The 15,338-nt window shown below is 36.9% G+C and overlaps 2 protein-coding genes across 2 annotated transcripts; both read right to left on the reverse strand.

The window, feature by feature from the left end:
* Window positions 1–23: 23 nt before the first annotated feature.
* LOC132122430 (nuclear protein localization protein 4 homolog) lies at window positions 24–11,046 on the reverse strand. The gene is made up of 17 exons (XM_059532694.1): window positions 10,879–11,046; window positions 9,994–10,074; window positions 7,226–7,335; window positions 6,913–7,140; window positions 6,678–6,726; window positions 6,197–6,291; window positions 5,990–6,113; window positions 5,606–5,785; window positions 4,945–5,031; window positions 4,506–4,577; window positions 4,288–4,414; window positions 3,879–4,039; window positions 3,059–3,130; window positions 2,671–2,763; window positions 2,363–2,485; window positions 2,056–2,158; window positions 24–1,768 (listed from the first exon to the last, which is right to left on the reverse strand). Exons 1-17 carry the CDS (start codon window positions 10,891–10,893, stop codon window positions 1,611–1,613), a joined length of 1,878 nt encoding a protein of 625 aa, XP_059388677.1. The 5' UTR covers window positions 10,894–11,046; the 3' UTR covers window positions 24–1,610.
* Window positions 11,047–12,659: 1,613 nt separating this feature from the next.
* Window positions 12,660–15,244, reverse strand: pde6gb (phosphodiesterase 6G, cGMP-specific, rod, gamma, paralog b). The gene is made up of 4 exons (XM_059532719.1): window positions 15,074–15,244; window positions 13,555–13,756; window positions 13,333–13,373; window positions 12,660–13,134 (listed from the first exon to the last, which is right to left on the reverse strand). Exons 2-4 carry the CDS (start codon window positions 13,698–13,700, stop codon window positions 13,058–13,060), a joined length of 264 nt encoding a protein of 87 aa, XP_059388702.1. The 5' UTR covers window positions 13,701–13,756; window positions 15,074–15,244; the 3' UTR covers window positions 12,660–13,057.
* Window positions 15,245–15,338: the final 94 nt, after the last annotated feature.

Raw genomic sequence — 15,338 nt, forward strand, 5'->3', positions numbered from 1 at the left:
TTAAAAAAGACAAGAACATGGCATTGAAAGGAATTGGTTTTATTGTTGAACTTTTTTCTTGTATTTAAAACCCTAAAACCAATTGAAAGCATACAACTCAGGGCACCTGTGTTTTGTGACAATGGGGCCTAAGCACAGCTATCTGTACCTCAAACATCCTAAAGCAGAAATCAGATTTCAATTTCTGGATAATGATGATGTGTGTTCCCATTTAAGTGAACCAATTTACTAAATTTTAAGAGTGTTGGAAATTATGAGTTTGAGAATTAAGAAAATTGAAGAAACTCTACAAAATATACCACAAATGTAAACATTTAGATCATTTCAGAGGGCTGAAATTCTCCTGAATGCATATTTAAGAGATGTCTTTGGGCTGGTTTCTAAAACATTGATTCGTGGCCAAGTGAAAATGGCTGTCAGAAGACAATTTAACCCTGTTTCCAGCCAGTAAAATCTATCTGCTGAACTACACAGACTAGTGTAGAAGATCTGAGGCTGGATTAAAAAAAGTCCAAAGCAAAGATGTCAATCAAGTTGAATAAGTTTAGACTTTAGCTTTTATATTTGTAGCTCTGTTCTTCTCTATCAATCAATCAATCAATCAATCAATCTCTCATGATCTCCACCAGATGTGGAGCCGGCAGGTGAGAGAGCGTGTTCAAAGACGGCCCTGACAGAACCCTTTGAAGGTGCAACGGTACAGGCTCCTCAAGGGCTGAATGGTGGAAAAAAAATCTCCACAACTGAAATCTAGACAAGCGCCATGGGGACGGTAGAGGAAATTGGCATTGAAAGGGCGATGACAGTGAAATGGTGCGTAAAAGATTACATGCACCAAAGTTGAGTGGCTACAGTTTTTGCAAAGCAAACGTAAACCAATCCACATTCAAAGTATAGCAGAAGTCAACAGTCAATTACAATCTTGAGGAAAAGGAACCTATGCAGCCAAAGCAACCATTCGACTTCAATCTAAATCAAGCATTGATGAGAATTCAATCTAAATAAAGTGATATGAAAAATGAATGGAAGAAAATAAAAGCAAGCATGCTTGTTTGGAGAAGAAAGGGTTTTAAACTACGGTTGAAGATCTAAGAAACCATGAACAGTGCTGCAAACCACAAAGCTCCTTCTGCTGCATGTTTACTATAACATATAAAATCTTTTGAAATTAAATAACTGTATTATTCCTTCTGTTTATTATTTACACATCTTCAGTGAGAGTTGGGGAAAGACGTTAAACATCAGATGTTACACCAATGGTGCTGAAAGGTTAGTTTGGACCACGGAGGGAGATGAGGAGGTTGGAAGGAGCTTCGCCCAAGTGCTTGTCTAAATAAAAGTCCCAGAATGCACTGGGCTCACACAGAGAGTGCTACATGGGTAAAACCCATCATCTTCGGCCATCAACATCATCAAAGTGATGCAGCTCACAGCATTGGATCGCATATTTGGGCACACAGCTGCCATCAGCATTTAAATGCGACACAGTCAGTGAGGGAGGCGAGGAGTTAAGGATTAGGCATACTAAAACAGCAGGAACACAGGGAAGCACGCCCACTCTCACTGCTGTTCCCGGTGGGATGTGTGGTGCAGCCCAGATTCGTGGGGTTTTAGCTGCGGGGCAAACTGCACATCTCGCAGTGCTCAGTGCCAGGCTGGTTCATGAATGTGCAGTGGAGGCAGGACCACACAGCTGAAGAGGCCTGGGGGAGAGTTGGGCCGCCCATGGCATAATCCAGAGATCCCGACGGCTGCGCTCCAACTGTGCCTGGGATTAACAAAAGAAACATGGTCTGCTAGTTGGAAAACATATTGAAGGAATACCAAAAAACTGAAGAAAAACACTTAAAATTACTAGCTGGAGAAATAAACTAAAACAAAAATTAATACAAATAATGAAACCTAAATAGTATATAAAAAACAAAAACTAAAAATGATGAAAAAAACAAAATGAAATGAAAACTGAAACATAAAAATTAAAGCAAATTCAAAATATCAATAAAACATTAACATTATATAAATAAAACTTAAATAACACAGTTCAGGACTACTCACTGCAGAGCTGCTCGATTGTGGCCCACTGTTCAGATTTCTTCCAGGTTTGAGCCAGCTCCTCATTGGATGTCTTCACTGCATCCAGCAGAAGCCCAATGCTGTCCTGTAGACATCAAAGGAAAGGAGATAAAGTTGTAAGGCAAAAATACATATACAAACTCTTTATAAAATGAAATGAATACATCATAAAAAATAATAATAAAAAAAACAAGCAGGGTAGGTGGGAGAATATGATGTGTGTGTGTGTGTGTGTATATGTATACATATACACACACACACACACACACATACACAGTGAAAAACTCACCTGTAAGGGCATGACCTCATTGGTGACAAGAAAGAGAAGCAGATGGAAGTCTGAGACGATGTCCAGGAAGGAGGAGGAGGAGGAAAAACACTGGGAAAGATGTGTTGCTAAACTGTGGAAGTCCTGCACACACACAAACCATTTAAGTCAATATTTCACAAGAACTGAACATTTGATCACAGTAACCAGAATTACAAAGACTTTTATGCTCATATTTAACAAGAAAAGCTGTGAGATGTCTCCAGATATGATATAGATCTAAAACATATTTACTTAGACTGAAGAGACTTTTAACCCTATATGTGTACCTGCATCTCTCCCAGTGCGTCTCGGTTTTCGATGGGGAAGCGAAAAGTAGAGGAGAAAGTGAACACGGGGTCCTTTGGGAAAGTGGTGGTGATCTGAAAATCAGAGGGTTAAACAGCAATAATAAACAAAAGAGAAAGACAGTATTAAAGCTCAATTGTTTACAGACAGTTTTATGTCATGTACCATCAGCTGGACATGGCTCTCTATTGGGCTTTAAAGACCAGCTATCCACTTATGTCTTTGCATTAAAGAGGACAAGATCTATATCGAGTAGTATAAAAACTACTTCCCTATACCATTGGCTTTTTGACTGAGATGTGTAGAACTGAAGGTCTAGATTCGATCATACTTTTGCACTGTAGTTATAATAACATGACAACTACTCACGTCAATAATCAAGTACTCCACTGGCAGTGGTCGGGCTAAATATGTGATGTCATTGCCGAATTTGTCTTTGTCCTGGAGGTGAAGGAAAAAGATTGGAAAATGTGAACTTTTTCATGCCTCACTGACTACTAATCCCATGCATTCCTTTGGAAGAAGTGACACTGACAAGACACTGTAACACTGTTTATGCCCAAAGCAACAGAAATATTAACTTTCATTCCTTGTTGTGTTTTATGAAATGTGACACACCCAAGTAAAAAGAAGCTCAGATTGTTTAGAAACATCAGTCAAACCCTGCAAGTGATATGATCAAGGTTAAAATTACATGCTGGAACAGAAATTAGAAAATGTACACTTCTGTTTAAAAATTCAGGGTCAAATACTTTTATTTAGATAAAGGTAGCATTATATTGATAAAAAGTGACAGTAAAGAAAAAAAAATGAAATTAATGCTGTTCTTTTGAACTTTCTAATCATTATAGATACACATATGTATATAACAAGCATTTCCAACATTAATAGCACCAAATCAAAATTAATCAAATTAGAATGAACTCTGATGGATCATGTGACACTGAAGACTGTTGATATCTATTTACACAGAAACAGTTGTCATTTTAAATCATAACATTTCACAATATTAATGTTGTTTTTATTGCATTTTTGATCAAATAAATGCAAACTTGGTGAGCATAAGATGCATTTTACCAACCTCAAATGCTTGAATGGTAGTGTATGTGCATGCATGCATCCTATGCATATGTCTTTAGTAACATGATGTGTGACTGATCATCTGTAGTAGTGTGTTTTAATCCAGTACCTTATAGAAGACATCAGGGATGTATTGCTCTGTGCTGGACTCTTTGGCATAACCCAGTTCAGGCACATCTCTGCAGGGTAGTAGACATTCATCCCTCACCAGAGCCATGCACTGATTGGACACTTGATACCCTTCAAAGTGCACCTGGTTATCTGGACCACCTGCCAAAGCATAAAAAAAGCTAGTCAAATCCATGCTCTATTTTTCATGACACTATATTTTTTTTTTTAGCACTAAACCTGGGTACCAATAAAATATTCCGTGCAAAAAGCTCATGGACTGAGAAATAAACCATAAAATGCCTTAAACTAAATACCACACAGGCTTTTGACACAACCGAATGCCTTAATTTATCACCGGATAACCGAACAGGAGCAGTAAATCTTGCACGAAGGAGGAAGCTGCATACCTGTTGCCACTACTGTGACAAACTTGGATCCAAAATGGCCATCCGGGGAAAGCCGACATGCGTTGGCATGTTGGTTCTGGAAGTGTCCAGCTGTGATGCACTCTTCTGCACTCAGGAAGTATGAATCCTAAACAGGTGACATAAATCCACTTGGTTAATAATGATCTCAGAACTCACCGTGTAGTTAGTGAAATGCTCATCTTCTTTTCCCAATTGACCTTGTTTCTGGTGTAGCGGACTGTGCCTATCCTAGTGTCCTCTGACAGAAGATCCGTGAAAATCCACCCCACCTGAAAAAACAGCCAATACTACTAATTAAAACCAGCTTTACATTTTCTACATTTGGAAGCTATTCCAAATGCTCAAGCAGTAACAAGGGTCACGACTGATCGGGCCACTTCTGTCATGCACCAGACAGTAACTTTAAAAGTATCATATGGAAGCCATAGATGTGTGAAGAGAAAGGAACTCTAAGAAACCCATCAGAGAGCCTCATGGGATGGATGACTACACTAGGTATGACAGATCTACACCAAAACTATCCAGTCTCTCACTGCAATAAAATATATATATATATATATGTTATTTCTTTGATGAACTACAGTTTACTTATCCTGGACAAGCCCCCAATTTTTAAGAGGCATGAAAAAGACTGACCTTCCGCAGGCCTAGTTTTGCAGCAATCTCCTCAACTGCTTCTGCCTTGGGATCTTCAATCAACTCCAAGCTGTTCTGGGTTCCAATCTGAGTCAAAGCACACAGGTGGAAAGGAAAAGAACACAAATCAGCAAAACAATACTTGACTTTTTGGAATAAAATAGTTCTATACATGCATGATGCATAAGAATCAAAAGCAATGCAATTCATACAACTTTATTAATCATTAGGGGGCAATTTACATTAAATGGCAGACTTGGTCAGTGAACTCTTAACACTGTATTCCAGATCAAATTTTATCATTGGTTTGAAATCAATTCATTCATCTGAAGCGAAACCTCTGGAATTAAAGCATTTCATTTTATTAAATTATTTTAATATATCGCCACTCCTAGTTTCCTTAAAGTTGGAAAGGGAGAATTGTCATTATTTATAAATATATAATATCTTCTGAAAAGGGGCCTTGAAACAAATGTTTGAAAACTGCTGCCCTGAATGTTATTCTTTTACTGTCCTCTTGTGTTTATCTGGTATAATTGCTTAAAGAATAAAAGCTTATAGAATCAATCATTCAAACCTATGAAAACGTACTTAATGCTATCGTTTTATTTGAAGTAGAAAAAAATAAAAAATGCTGGGCTCCTGATTGTGTCTCTCTCACCTGAGGAGGTTCATAAATGGCGGCAACCTCTGCTCGAATGCCGAGAGGGATGTCTTTGTGCTCGGTGTAGCGTCCATACAGGTACCCCATCCGCTGGTTTCCCGTCTTCCTCCAGAAGTCGAGGAAACGGTCCGCGATGGTGTGATTCTCAAACATGATGTTGTCCACATGTCGATATTTCTGCAGTTTCATCAGATCAAAACAGACAGAATTATGACACTGCCCCTCATGGAGCGCTCATTTATCTGCCTGAGCAGGAAACAAAGAAGCAGCGGGTTCATTTTTAAAGCAAGAAATTGATTAGTGAACACTTTGTCTATATGCAATGTAAGAGTTAGATGAAAGTAAAGTTGTTTATGATACAGACTGAGAGGAGCTGTGTACCTGTCTGTTAAGAGTGATGGCACTGGGTTGGCACTTGGTACAGATGCCCTCTGGCCAGGGCGGATGCCCCTCACAGCCAGATTTAATCTTACAACTGATATTCTCAAGCGCCACAAACTTCCCCCTGAGAGACAGGAAAACTTTATCAAATCACTATTCTCACAAATCTTATCGAAGTGAGAGTAGAGAGCTCCCAAAAGCGCTAACTTGTCTGCTCCGCCGGTGAGTTTCCGGATGTTGGCGTGGAAGGACATGTGCTTGACCGGTGGGTCGAGGTGGTTCAGATAGTCTTCATCAAAAGGCTATTAAAACAGAAAATGAAAGATGAAATGGCAACTGTGTATGTTTGTGCCATGCAGCAACTATATAAATTATATTAATAAACAAAAACATTTCCATGACCTTTTACGATTTTAATTATTTTCCATAACTCTTATAGGTCTAGAAATAACACTTAATTTAAAGTTCTTCACATATCCATGTTTTCAGATAGTGTATAAATAAAAATGATAGTTGCTGAGGGAACAAATTTAAAAAAATGTAATGTTTTCAACTTAATTTGTAGCTGTATTAGATTATCTTTAAGTTATAAGTTTTATGTCTTGAGTGTTAACTGAGGTGCCTTGGTTGAGAACCACTGGATTAGACCAGTCTTCTTGTGTTCCAAGGGAGGATCACAAGTTCTTACCTCTAAAGGTACGCAGTGCACACATTTCCCCATGGGACCGTGCCGGCACCTGAGAAACAATGACATAAAAATAATTCTTAAACACTCATATTGTAGTTCTCATATTGCAATGAATTATTCAGTAGGTTGCATGATGCAGTACCTCCAAACTATGGCAAGAAAATAACTTAAGGTTTTATGAATATATGCTATAAAAACTGTTTCCAATGCAGTGTGGAAAGTGAGGCAGACTTACAGCTGGGGGTCTTGGTTTCTGTAGATCTTTCCCTCTTGTTTGGACAGATACTGGTCAATCTCGTCCTCTTGGATCTGTGGTGCAGAGTGTGAACGGGATAAAGAAGATGATGAAGAAGAGGATGAAGGGAAGGAAGGGTAGGAAGAAGAAGAGTGAGGCTGAGCTGTGTCCATGTTCTCACTGGAGGGTCCAGCAGAGGATGGGTAAAGAAAGAGCATGTCGCCATGCCTAAAAGACAGAGCAAAAACATTTTAGTTATGTTTATGCATGTACACAACTGAGTAAAGCCAATCTGTCACAACGGCACACTTACTTGATTTTCAGCAGACTGAGGGTCTTGTTCTGTGACAGGATCTCTCCAGTCTTGTTCCGGTTCAGGTAAACTGAGAAACCATTTGAACTGAAGCCAAACTCTTTGGCAACCTGGCAAGAATGTAGCAAAGGATGTCAGAAACAAGAAACTGACGACTCTTTCATTTTGTTCCTGGAAATGATGAATCTAACATTACTGTTGCAACTGGACATTCACTGTTCATTTCTTTTATCCCTGTTTTGGAGCATTCACTAACAAGCTGATAAATGCAGAGATGTTAAATAATACAGACATTCAAAATGTGTAAAGAATGTTTGCCTTTCAGGGATTGCTCAAACTCTAATGAAGTTATGAGAGTACAGAGAGTACAAAGTATTTGAGATGATGGTGCAAGAAAAAAAAAAAGATTATACACTCCTAATTTTCAAACACTTATTACATACAGACATAGGCAATCTATTAATCAATTATAAAGCTACTGAATCTAGTGGAAAGTCTACTAGTAGAATGTAGACAGGAAAACAATGCATCTTTTAAATATGTGATGCCACTGACATAGCAAATCCAGTCTTTAAATTCTACATCTAAAGCACCTACAGTACACTCACTTATAACTCATTTCATAGGACACTTGTCCCAAGTGAAATCATTCGTAACTTGACAGGCTGTTCTGAATTGAAAATAGATATAATTCACTATCAGGTGGTTCTGGTAACAAGATTGAGAACAGTACTCTAAAAATGTGCAGTCTCAGAAACAAATTGATCCATCATGTCCAAATGACTGTCCGTTAGGCAACTGAAAGCCCAGCAGAAGACCGATATCTTTACTAATCCAATCAGCAAAAGCTTTTACTGGTCACTCAGGGCACTGTGTCCTAAATTTAACTCTTAATTGTAACATGGAAGCCTTTTTAAAAATGCAGTGTGCATTTCTTTTAATCCGTGCAACAGAATACAAGATGAACAAGCACACATTTTTCAAAGCTAGAGCCCCCGACATCTCACTTTCCTGCTATTTAATCCCAATATCAAACTGTGAGATGCTCTCAATTGATCACTGACTCACTCTCCACCCTCCTGCTGAGAGACAATGAATCTTTAATGGTCCCTGCAGTGTCTACATCAGGCAAACACAAACCCTCTGCCCATTTAAAAATAGCCTTCAGCACCTTCAACTACCAACATCATCTAAGACTTCTAATATAATACAATTTACCCTATCAAATGGCATAATGGTCAAAGATTGACATGAGGTAAATACTTAATTATTCTGAATATTGAATACCTAGTACTACGTTTCTACTATACATACAACTTAGTCAGACCTGGAAATAGAATTTTATGAAAAATAGCAATTTTCAGATACAAAAAAAATAAAAAAATAAAAAGCCCTACATTTTATATTAGCAACATTTTGGTCACTTTCAATGGGATTTTGGCCATAAGCCCTGGTACATTCCTGACTTCGCTGCAAGCACACCGCCCCTCAAGCTTTGCAACACAGCAGAAATGAGTGTCACTGCAGCGTATGGACATAGGTCTCCTTTACAGAGCCGCCTCATTAATAAATCAACATTCAGTACTCAGCAGAAACAGGAGTCTGTGCCGAAGAACTCATAGGATCTGATGCTGTGCTTTTGTTGTAAATTTTATTCTCAGCTTCTTCACAGACAGGCTATGACTGTAACCACTGCATAGGTGCAGAGACATGACAATTAATTATATCTGGGGTGAAGAGTAACACCTACTCTGTCATAACTACAGTGAAGGAGCAAATTAATTTGATTTCAAATGTTTTTGCTACATTTTATTCTTGCACTAAACTATTTTTAATCCAGTTAGCTTTAATTTTATATTCAATTTATGGAGGAAATGTATTATATGCTACTAGTACGGTTAAAAAAAAAAAAAAAAGGCTTACCAACCCCAATTTATGTTTTTGAAAGCAGTTTTTTCTGCTCACCAAGGGTCATCAGGGGCTGGCTGCATAAACTGTTTAGACTATTTTTTTTTCTTCAAGAGCTATTTTTAAATTCAGTTACAAAAGATTGGTTTGATTTGCATATGAAAGGTAAGTCTAATTAACTCTTGTCTATTGCTAGCTGGTGAAACTAGTTCTTAAGACACAGTCTTACATAGTGACTATGTTTATGCAATGGCCCCGAAACTGGAAAAACAGTAATATTGAGGAATATAATTGTAATAATATAATAATATATATATATAATTTCTTTTATATTTTAATATATTTTAAAATGCAATTTATTCATATGATAGCAAACACTTTAGAAATCACTCTAATGTGCTGATTTGGCAATCAATAAAGATTTCTTCTTATTGTCAACTGTTGAAAACAGTTGTGCTGGTCTTGTGGAAACGGTCATGCTTTTTCAGTATTCTTTGACGTATTGAGAGTTTAAAATAATTAAATTTATCTGAAATAAATTTGTTTTCTAAGTTATGAATGTCTTTACAGTCACTTTTTTTTAAAAATGTAATGCTTTCTTTCTAATAAATACAGTAGTTGACCTTTGAAGTGGATCAAAACCTTTCATCAAAGTTGTCCTAAAACCAAAATGCATTTTCCTCTTAGGACAACTTTAATGAATGCTTTTGATCCACTTCAAATGTTGACTACTGTATATAGCATACACACAACACACACATATACATATGTGTGCCCTACTGTCATTAAAAGGTTTTAAATAAAAGAATTGTACAATATATGAGAAAGAAAATAAGATCACGGATAGCGGTTCCTTATACCTTCTTGAGGAAAGCTGCAGCAGTCTCACGCTTTGTTAAGGTGATTTTTTTCATTCCATCGGGAGACTGGACGCGGACGATCTGTCAATGAATAAACATAAGGGAAGGGAAAGTAAGTTTAAGGTTACTACAACAGGTTGTTGTTCAATCATATGCTTATTTCTCAAACAGATCTTGCACAAAATTACTCATTCTGAAAAGTTACAAGTTAAAACGAGACGAGAGCTCAACTACAGCTCATCAAAACAAGCCAGTATGAATAAGAGAAAACAGGTGCTTGGAGAGCAGACTATTGACATTTGATGCTCAGTAAACTGTCGCAGAAGGTTAGCATGCCACACGAATCCATGTCCAAACATCTCACTGAATGACATGCCATATTAATACAGAGCTTCTCACATGCTCTCACTGCTTTTTTCCTAATACAAGAACCAAAGCAAAATACCATGTGTCATCATTCAAAGCACTTTAATAAGTTACTCAGTCATTTAACTTCTAAAGTATAAAACTATAAGAAGCACGGAAGCTAAACAATTATTTTACCTTCCTTCATAACACATCAGCTATTTATTAAAATGAAATTCAGCATCTAGACTTCAATAAGTAACGTGAGTTGACATGAAGACGAGATGTGTCAATGCATCAACCTGTGCCAAGTAACGTTAAAGTCATCCACAGCAGAAATAATAAACCTCACCTTTAAATTATAAAGTAAATAAGTCAACACACACATAGATGTTTTGTTTTGTTTTTAGCATTCAATGCGTTTCTAGACGATTATGGTTGAGTCTGATCATTAGCATTATGCTAACGATTCTGCTGCCTCATCACTGGATGACAGACTTCACTCAAACTATCAATATACACACGCAGACTGTCACTTACTATGTTTTCCGCCATGTTGATGGGATGAACCGTCCCTCTTGATGTCGCTGAAATGAGAGTTGACGTATTTTAGTATCGGTGCCTGTTTAAATGATCTGCTCCGAACTATGCAGCGATGCCAAACTCATAGAGCCGGTGCTACATCTATATGAATCCGGGCTATGACGGGCTCCTGCTTAACGTCACCGAATAGAAACAAAGAGATAAATGTTGTGTTCCTGTAAATGTCAGTTTATTTTTAGAAATGTATGTATGTTTTATTGTATTTTATTTTATGAATAATAAACTACTTACAGCAACAAAACCTTTATAAAATTATATTAATAGTTTTTGTTGATGTAGAATTTCTATCTAGAGATTATGCAGATGTATTGTATCAATATATTTTCTTCTGTGACATATTATTTACACCGTTGGCTAATTTAATCAGTTTTTCATTTTTGTTTTTGTTGTTTCTTCATTTGCGTGCTTATTGGTGGTGGACTAAATAGCATTTATCCTGAGGCTAAATGTATGTGATGTATGATGTATCTTGCTTATATAATACATATTTTGAATAGCCACACTTTATTACACTGGCACCAACACCAAATACAACCAGAACTAGAGATCAAAACTACTCTCTGAACAAATAAACTATTTCAGCACTGACTTTAACTAAAAGCCTTCCTTGAAAAACACAAATGTTTTTTTTTTCTCAGCTCATTGACTGTAATAATATCATATAGGCATAAAAACCAGGCAAATTATACTTTCTCTTTTCTCATCCTGTAGAGAAATCTCCACTTTAGTCACTGATGTTGTCAAACCTCAAACATGCTCTCAAAATGGAAACATGTTCAGTATGAAACCCTATATCTGCAAAATACAGGCCTAAACAACACAGAAGAACTTCACTCAAGACTTAAGGATTCAGAAGGACACACTGTCCTAACACATATAAAGGATCTGTGCAAAAAATTTACATATGTTCATGCTTGTGCAAACCACATCTTTTCATAGAATTTACTTTGGATGTATTATTTGGATAAATGAGGATCTGACTCTGCAGAAAATGGGCTTTTTTACTAAATGAAAAATCTATAATGTGACTAAACTAATGGATGAACAAATGAATGAATGAACATGAAGAAAATAGTGAAAGATAGAGCATGCAACAAACATAAACATAGGGAAATAAACACATAAATTGACACAATGCCAATAAATTTAAAGAAGCTAATAAACCTATGAAAAATACAGGACATTTAAATGAATAGATTAAATTATAATGAATACTATTTTACAATTAAATATACAAATGGAGAGATGAATACATTAGAAACGACACTAAAGTGGGGCACAATGATAATAAGGAGTGTGATGATGAGGATGACAGACGATGGTGATGAAAAGAAAAAAAAACGACACGATTACAGACGAAAGAAACACAAGATATGACAGCCCAACACTGCTCCCTAACAGTCACCTGAGAGACTTACTGAAACCGAAAAACTAAATTGTGCCTTTATTTGTGATAACATATGAATGCACTGAATGAAGGGGTTGCAAAGCACAAAGCAAACATGATATTAAAACATTTTTACATAAATTTTTTTATAAAGTACAAGGGAGTGAAAAGGTTAAAACATTAAAATCACAATACATTTACTTGATGGGGAAATAATGGGCTGAAATAAAGTTTTGGGAATCTAATGTCGGCCAGCAGGATGTTTCATCTCTACAGGATTTCTATCTTTTCTTATGAACTCGGCGAAGGTGGACAGAGGAGGCACCGAGGCACTCACTCTATGTTTTGTGTTCCAGAAGAAAACAGGGAGGGAGAGTAAAAAAGAAGAAGAGAGCAAAGAGAAGAGAAGCAGTTTTTCTAGGCAAACAGAGTGTGATCTGACGGGATCGTATAGACTTTTCTGTTCTATAGCTTGAGCAGAACGTGTTCTTATACTGCAAGAAAGAAAAGAAACGGGAGGGATAGAAAGTCAGATAAATTTTCTTTTGATGATGTTGATTTTCCTTAGGTTTTTCCATTTTCATAAATGTTGCTGTTTTTGGTGTTTATGCTGTTATAAAAGTTGGAACGGTCCACATGGAGCCGATAGCCAGGATGGAGGCAGGTGGTTTGGAGAACTTGACAGGAAAGGGTCTAAATTGCCCAGAGGACGATGGGAAGGTGACGGGCTCAGATGATACCATACTTAGCCAGCTCATTAAGCTCCAGATGGTTGAAGGCCTCCCAGGGGCAGATGACAGTGATGTCTGTAGGTAAAAACACAGGAACATGAGTTCATGTATCAATCAAAGGGTAAACTTAAGGCCAACTAGCATTCACGTCTGTTTAATCACAGTGATGTCATAAAGTCATATGGGATGTTTGATGATGCACTGAATGATCAGACTAATAATAAATGGTAGGTGATATTGTCAAGAAGGCAAAACAATGCTAATTAAACTTACCAGTGCCTAAACCTTCCATGCCAGGGATGTCGTCTCCGAAACTATTAAAAATAAAATAAAATAAAAATAGATGTTAAATTCAATTAGATACCTATTTTAAAATACATTGCATTTTTTGAAGTCATGTTGCAGAATTATTGAATATGCACTAATTATTTTTAGTTTATTAAAGCATGACTGACGTGTAAGGCATTACGATAATGATTTTACTGTCTAACTTACCCTTGGATACCCTTCTTTGGTGGTTTGCTCTTGAACTGGCGAGTCTGCCTCTGCTTGAACTTGGGTGGTCCTTTGCGTGGTGTGGCAGGACCACCGGTGACACGGGTGGCCGATTTGATCTCCGGTTTAGGCAGCTCAAGATTCATGGCTCTTGGTCAGCTGTTGGTCGCTTTTCTTTGTATTCGCTCCCCGTGATGTTGAGCTAATGTTAATATGCCAGAAAGACTGGAGTGAGTTTATAGTTCACACCCAATAACATATCGATTTTTCTATAAAATTGATTTTGGCTTCATTCTGGAAAGAAAATTTCCTGTGGAGGACTTTATGACACATAAAAACACACAGATTTTAAATTACACATTTGGCCAGGAAGGTTACAGCAATAACAAGGCTAAACCGACAGCTAATGAATACCTATGGCAGCTACACCAGACTGAGAAAACTTTACCCATAATCCTCTTACTGATGAGTAATATGCAAATCCAAATAGATATTCCACTGTAACTGAATGTCTAGCATGGCCTGTGCTCCCAGAAATGAGCTCAGGGAAAGTGTGATGGGTAGGGTGACCCATTTTGTGTAATCCAAAGTTTGGATTAATAAATGTCCCCCATCCCAATGGTGGCAATCTGCACTTGGGTTAATCTTATTAGAACAGGGTTTACACCAAACATGCTGAGCGAACAGAAATGATAAGAGTCAAAATATGACCTTCAGGTATAGTCCTCAAAGATTAGTGGGAACAGACAATGGCAATGATGCCTGTTGCACAGTTGTTCTTTTTCTTTCTTTCTTTCTTTCTTTCTTTCTTTCTTTCTTTCTTTCTTTCGTTCTTTCTTGGAACAGAGGTAACAATAATGAGTTCAGTTAACATCAAATTAAAAAGTTTGCATATTTTCATATATTTTATACAATAATCATGCATAAATGTTAAAGATGAATCTTCAGTGGATAATTTGTGTGTGTGTGTGTGTGTGTAAACTATATACATATACATATACATACAAACAATACTACTACAGTAAAACTTTAATGAAACACAATATTAAACAATATTAAGCACATTTTTCAGTGCATATGGCCTATCCAAATAAACAGTGTTAATAAAAATATATAAATGTACGATTCATTTAAATTTGCATAATAGAAAGTGTTCCAGATATATTGTATAAAAATAATTATACAACTTCCTGGAATATTCTGTTTGGCCAGTAATTGCATTCTGTGGTTATGCAAAATTATCAATAAACTGTATAAATGACTTATCCCAGGCAACCTTGTATGTCTGTTATACAAATCTATGGTCCATTTTGTCTCACATAATATTTTAATTCTAATCAATATTTCATACTATTCAATAAGTACCCATATAATAAGTCTCAAGACCCATTATACCTTTTGGAGTATAAGGAGTATTATGACCTTTTGACACATTGTATATTTTCAGCCACATTGTTACAGAATATTACAAAACAACTAATTTCTTATGGATAATTAAATATTTGAAGGTTGCACTCACCGGTTTGTTGATTGACAGGCTGTTGGCTGGGTGCAGCTGCACTGTTTCTTATGTATGTCTCTTCTGTGGAAGGGTGGATGGCAACGCTCTGCTTTCATTGGGAGCGCTGCAGGGGTTACAGGTCTTTTATACACTCTGACACCCTCAGAAGATTAGGAGAGGGACGCCTCCCGTCTCTGATCCCCTCATCAGCAGATGAACACAATATGAATGTATGTGTTTAATATGTATTTGTGTAACACCATTTGGTTTTAGCATCTTATAT

This window comes from Carassius carassius, chromosome 40, assembly GCF_963082965.1.
Source record: "Carassius carassius chromosome 40, fCarCar2.1, whole genome shotgun sequence".
NCBI lineage: Eukaryota > Metazoa > Chordata > Actinopteri > Cypriniformes > Cyprinidae > Carassius > Carassius carassius.

Bases quoted from the DNA above. Each gene is read 5' to 3' on its own strand.
- LOC132122430 (XM_059532694.1), bottom strand. The intron at 7,141-7,225 runs GTAAGTGTGCCG...TCTGTCTTTTAG, and splicing joins CTCAGTCTGCTGAAAATCAA to GCATGGCGACATGCTCTTTC. The intron at 2,486-2,670 runs GTACACATATAG...GTGTGTGTGCAG, and splicing joins ACGCACTGGGAGAGATGCAG to GACTTCCACAGTTTAGCAAC.
- pde6gb (XM_059532719.1), bottom strand. From the start codon at position 13,700: ATGAATCTTGAGCTGCCTAAACCGGAGATCAAATCGGCCACCCGTGTC. The intron at 13,374-13,554 runs GTAAGTTAGACA...TATTTTTAATAG, and splicing joins CCAAAGAAGGGTATCCAAGG to TTTCGGAGACGACATCCCTG. The intron at 13,135-13,332 runs GTAAGTTTAATT...TTTTACCTACAG, and splicing joins CATGGAAGGTTTAGGCACTG to ACATCACTGTCATCTGCCCC.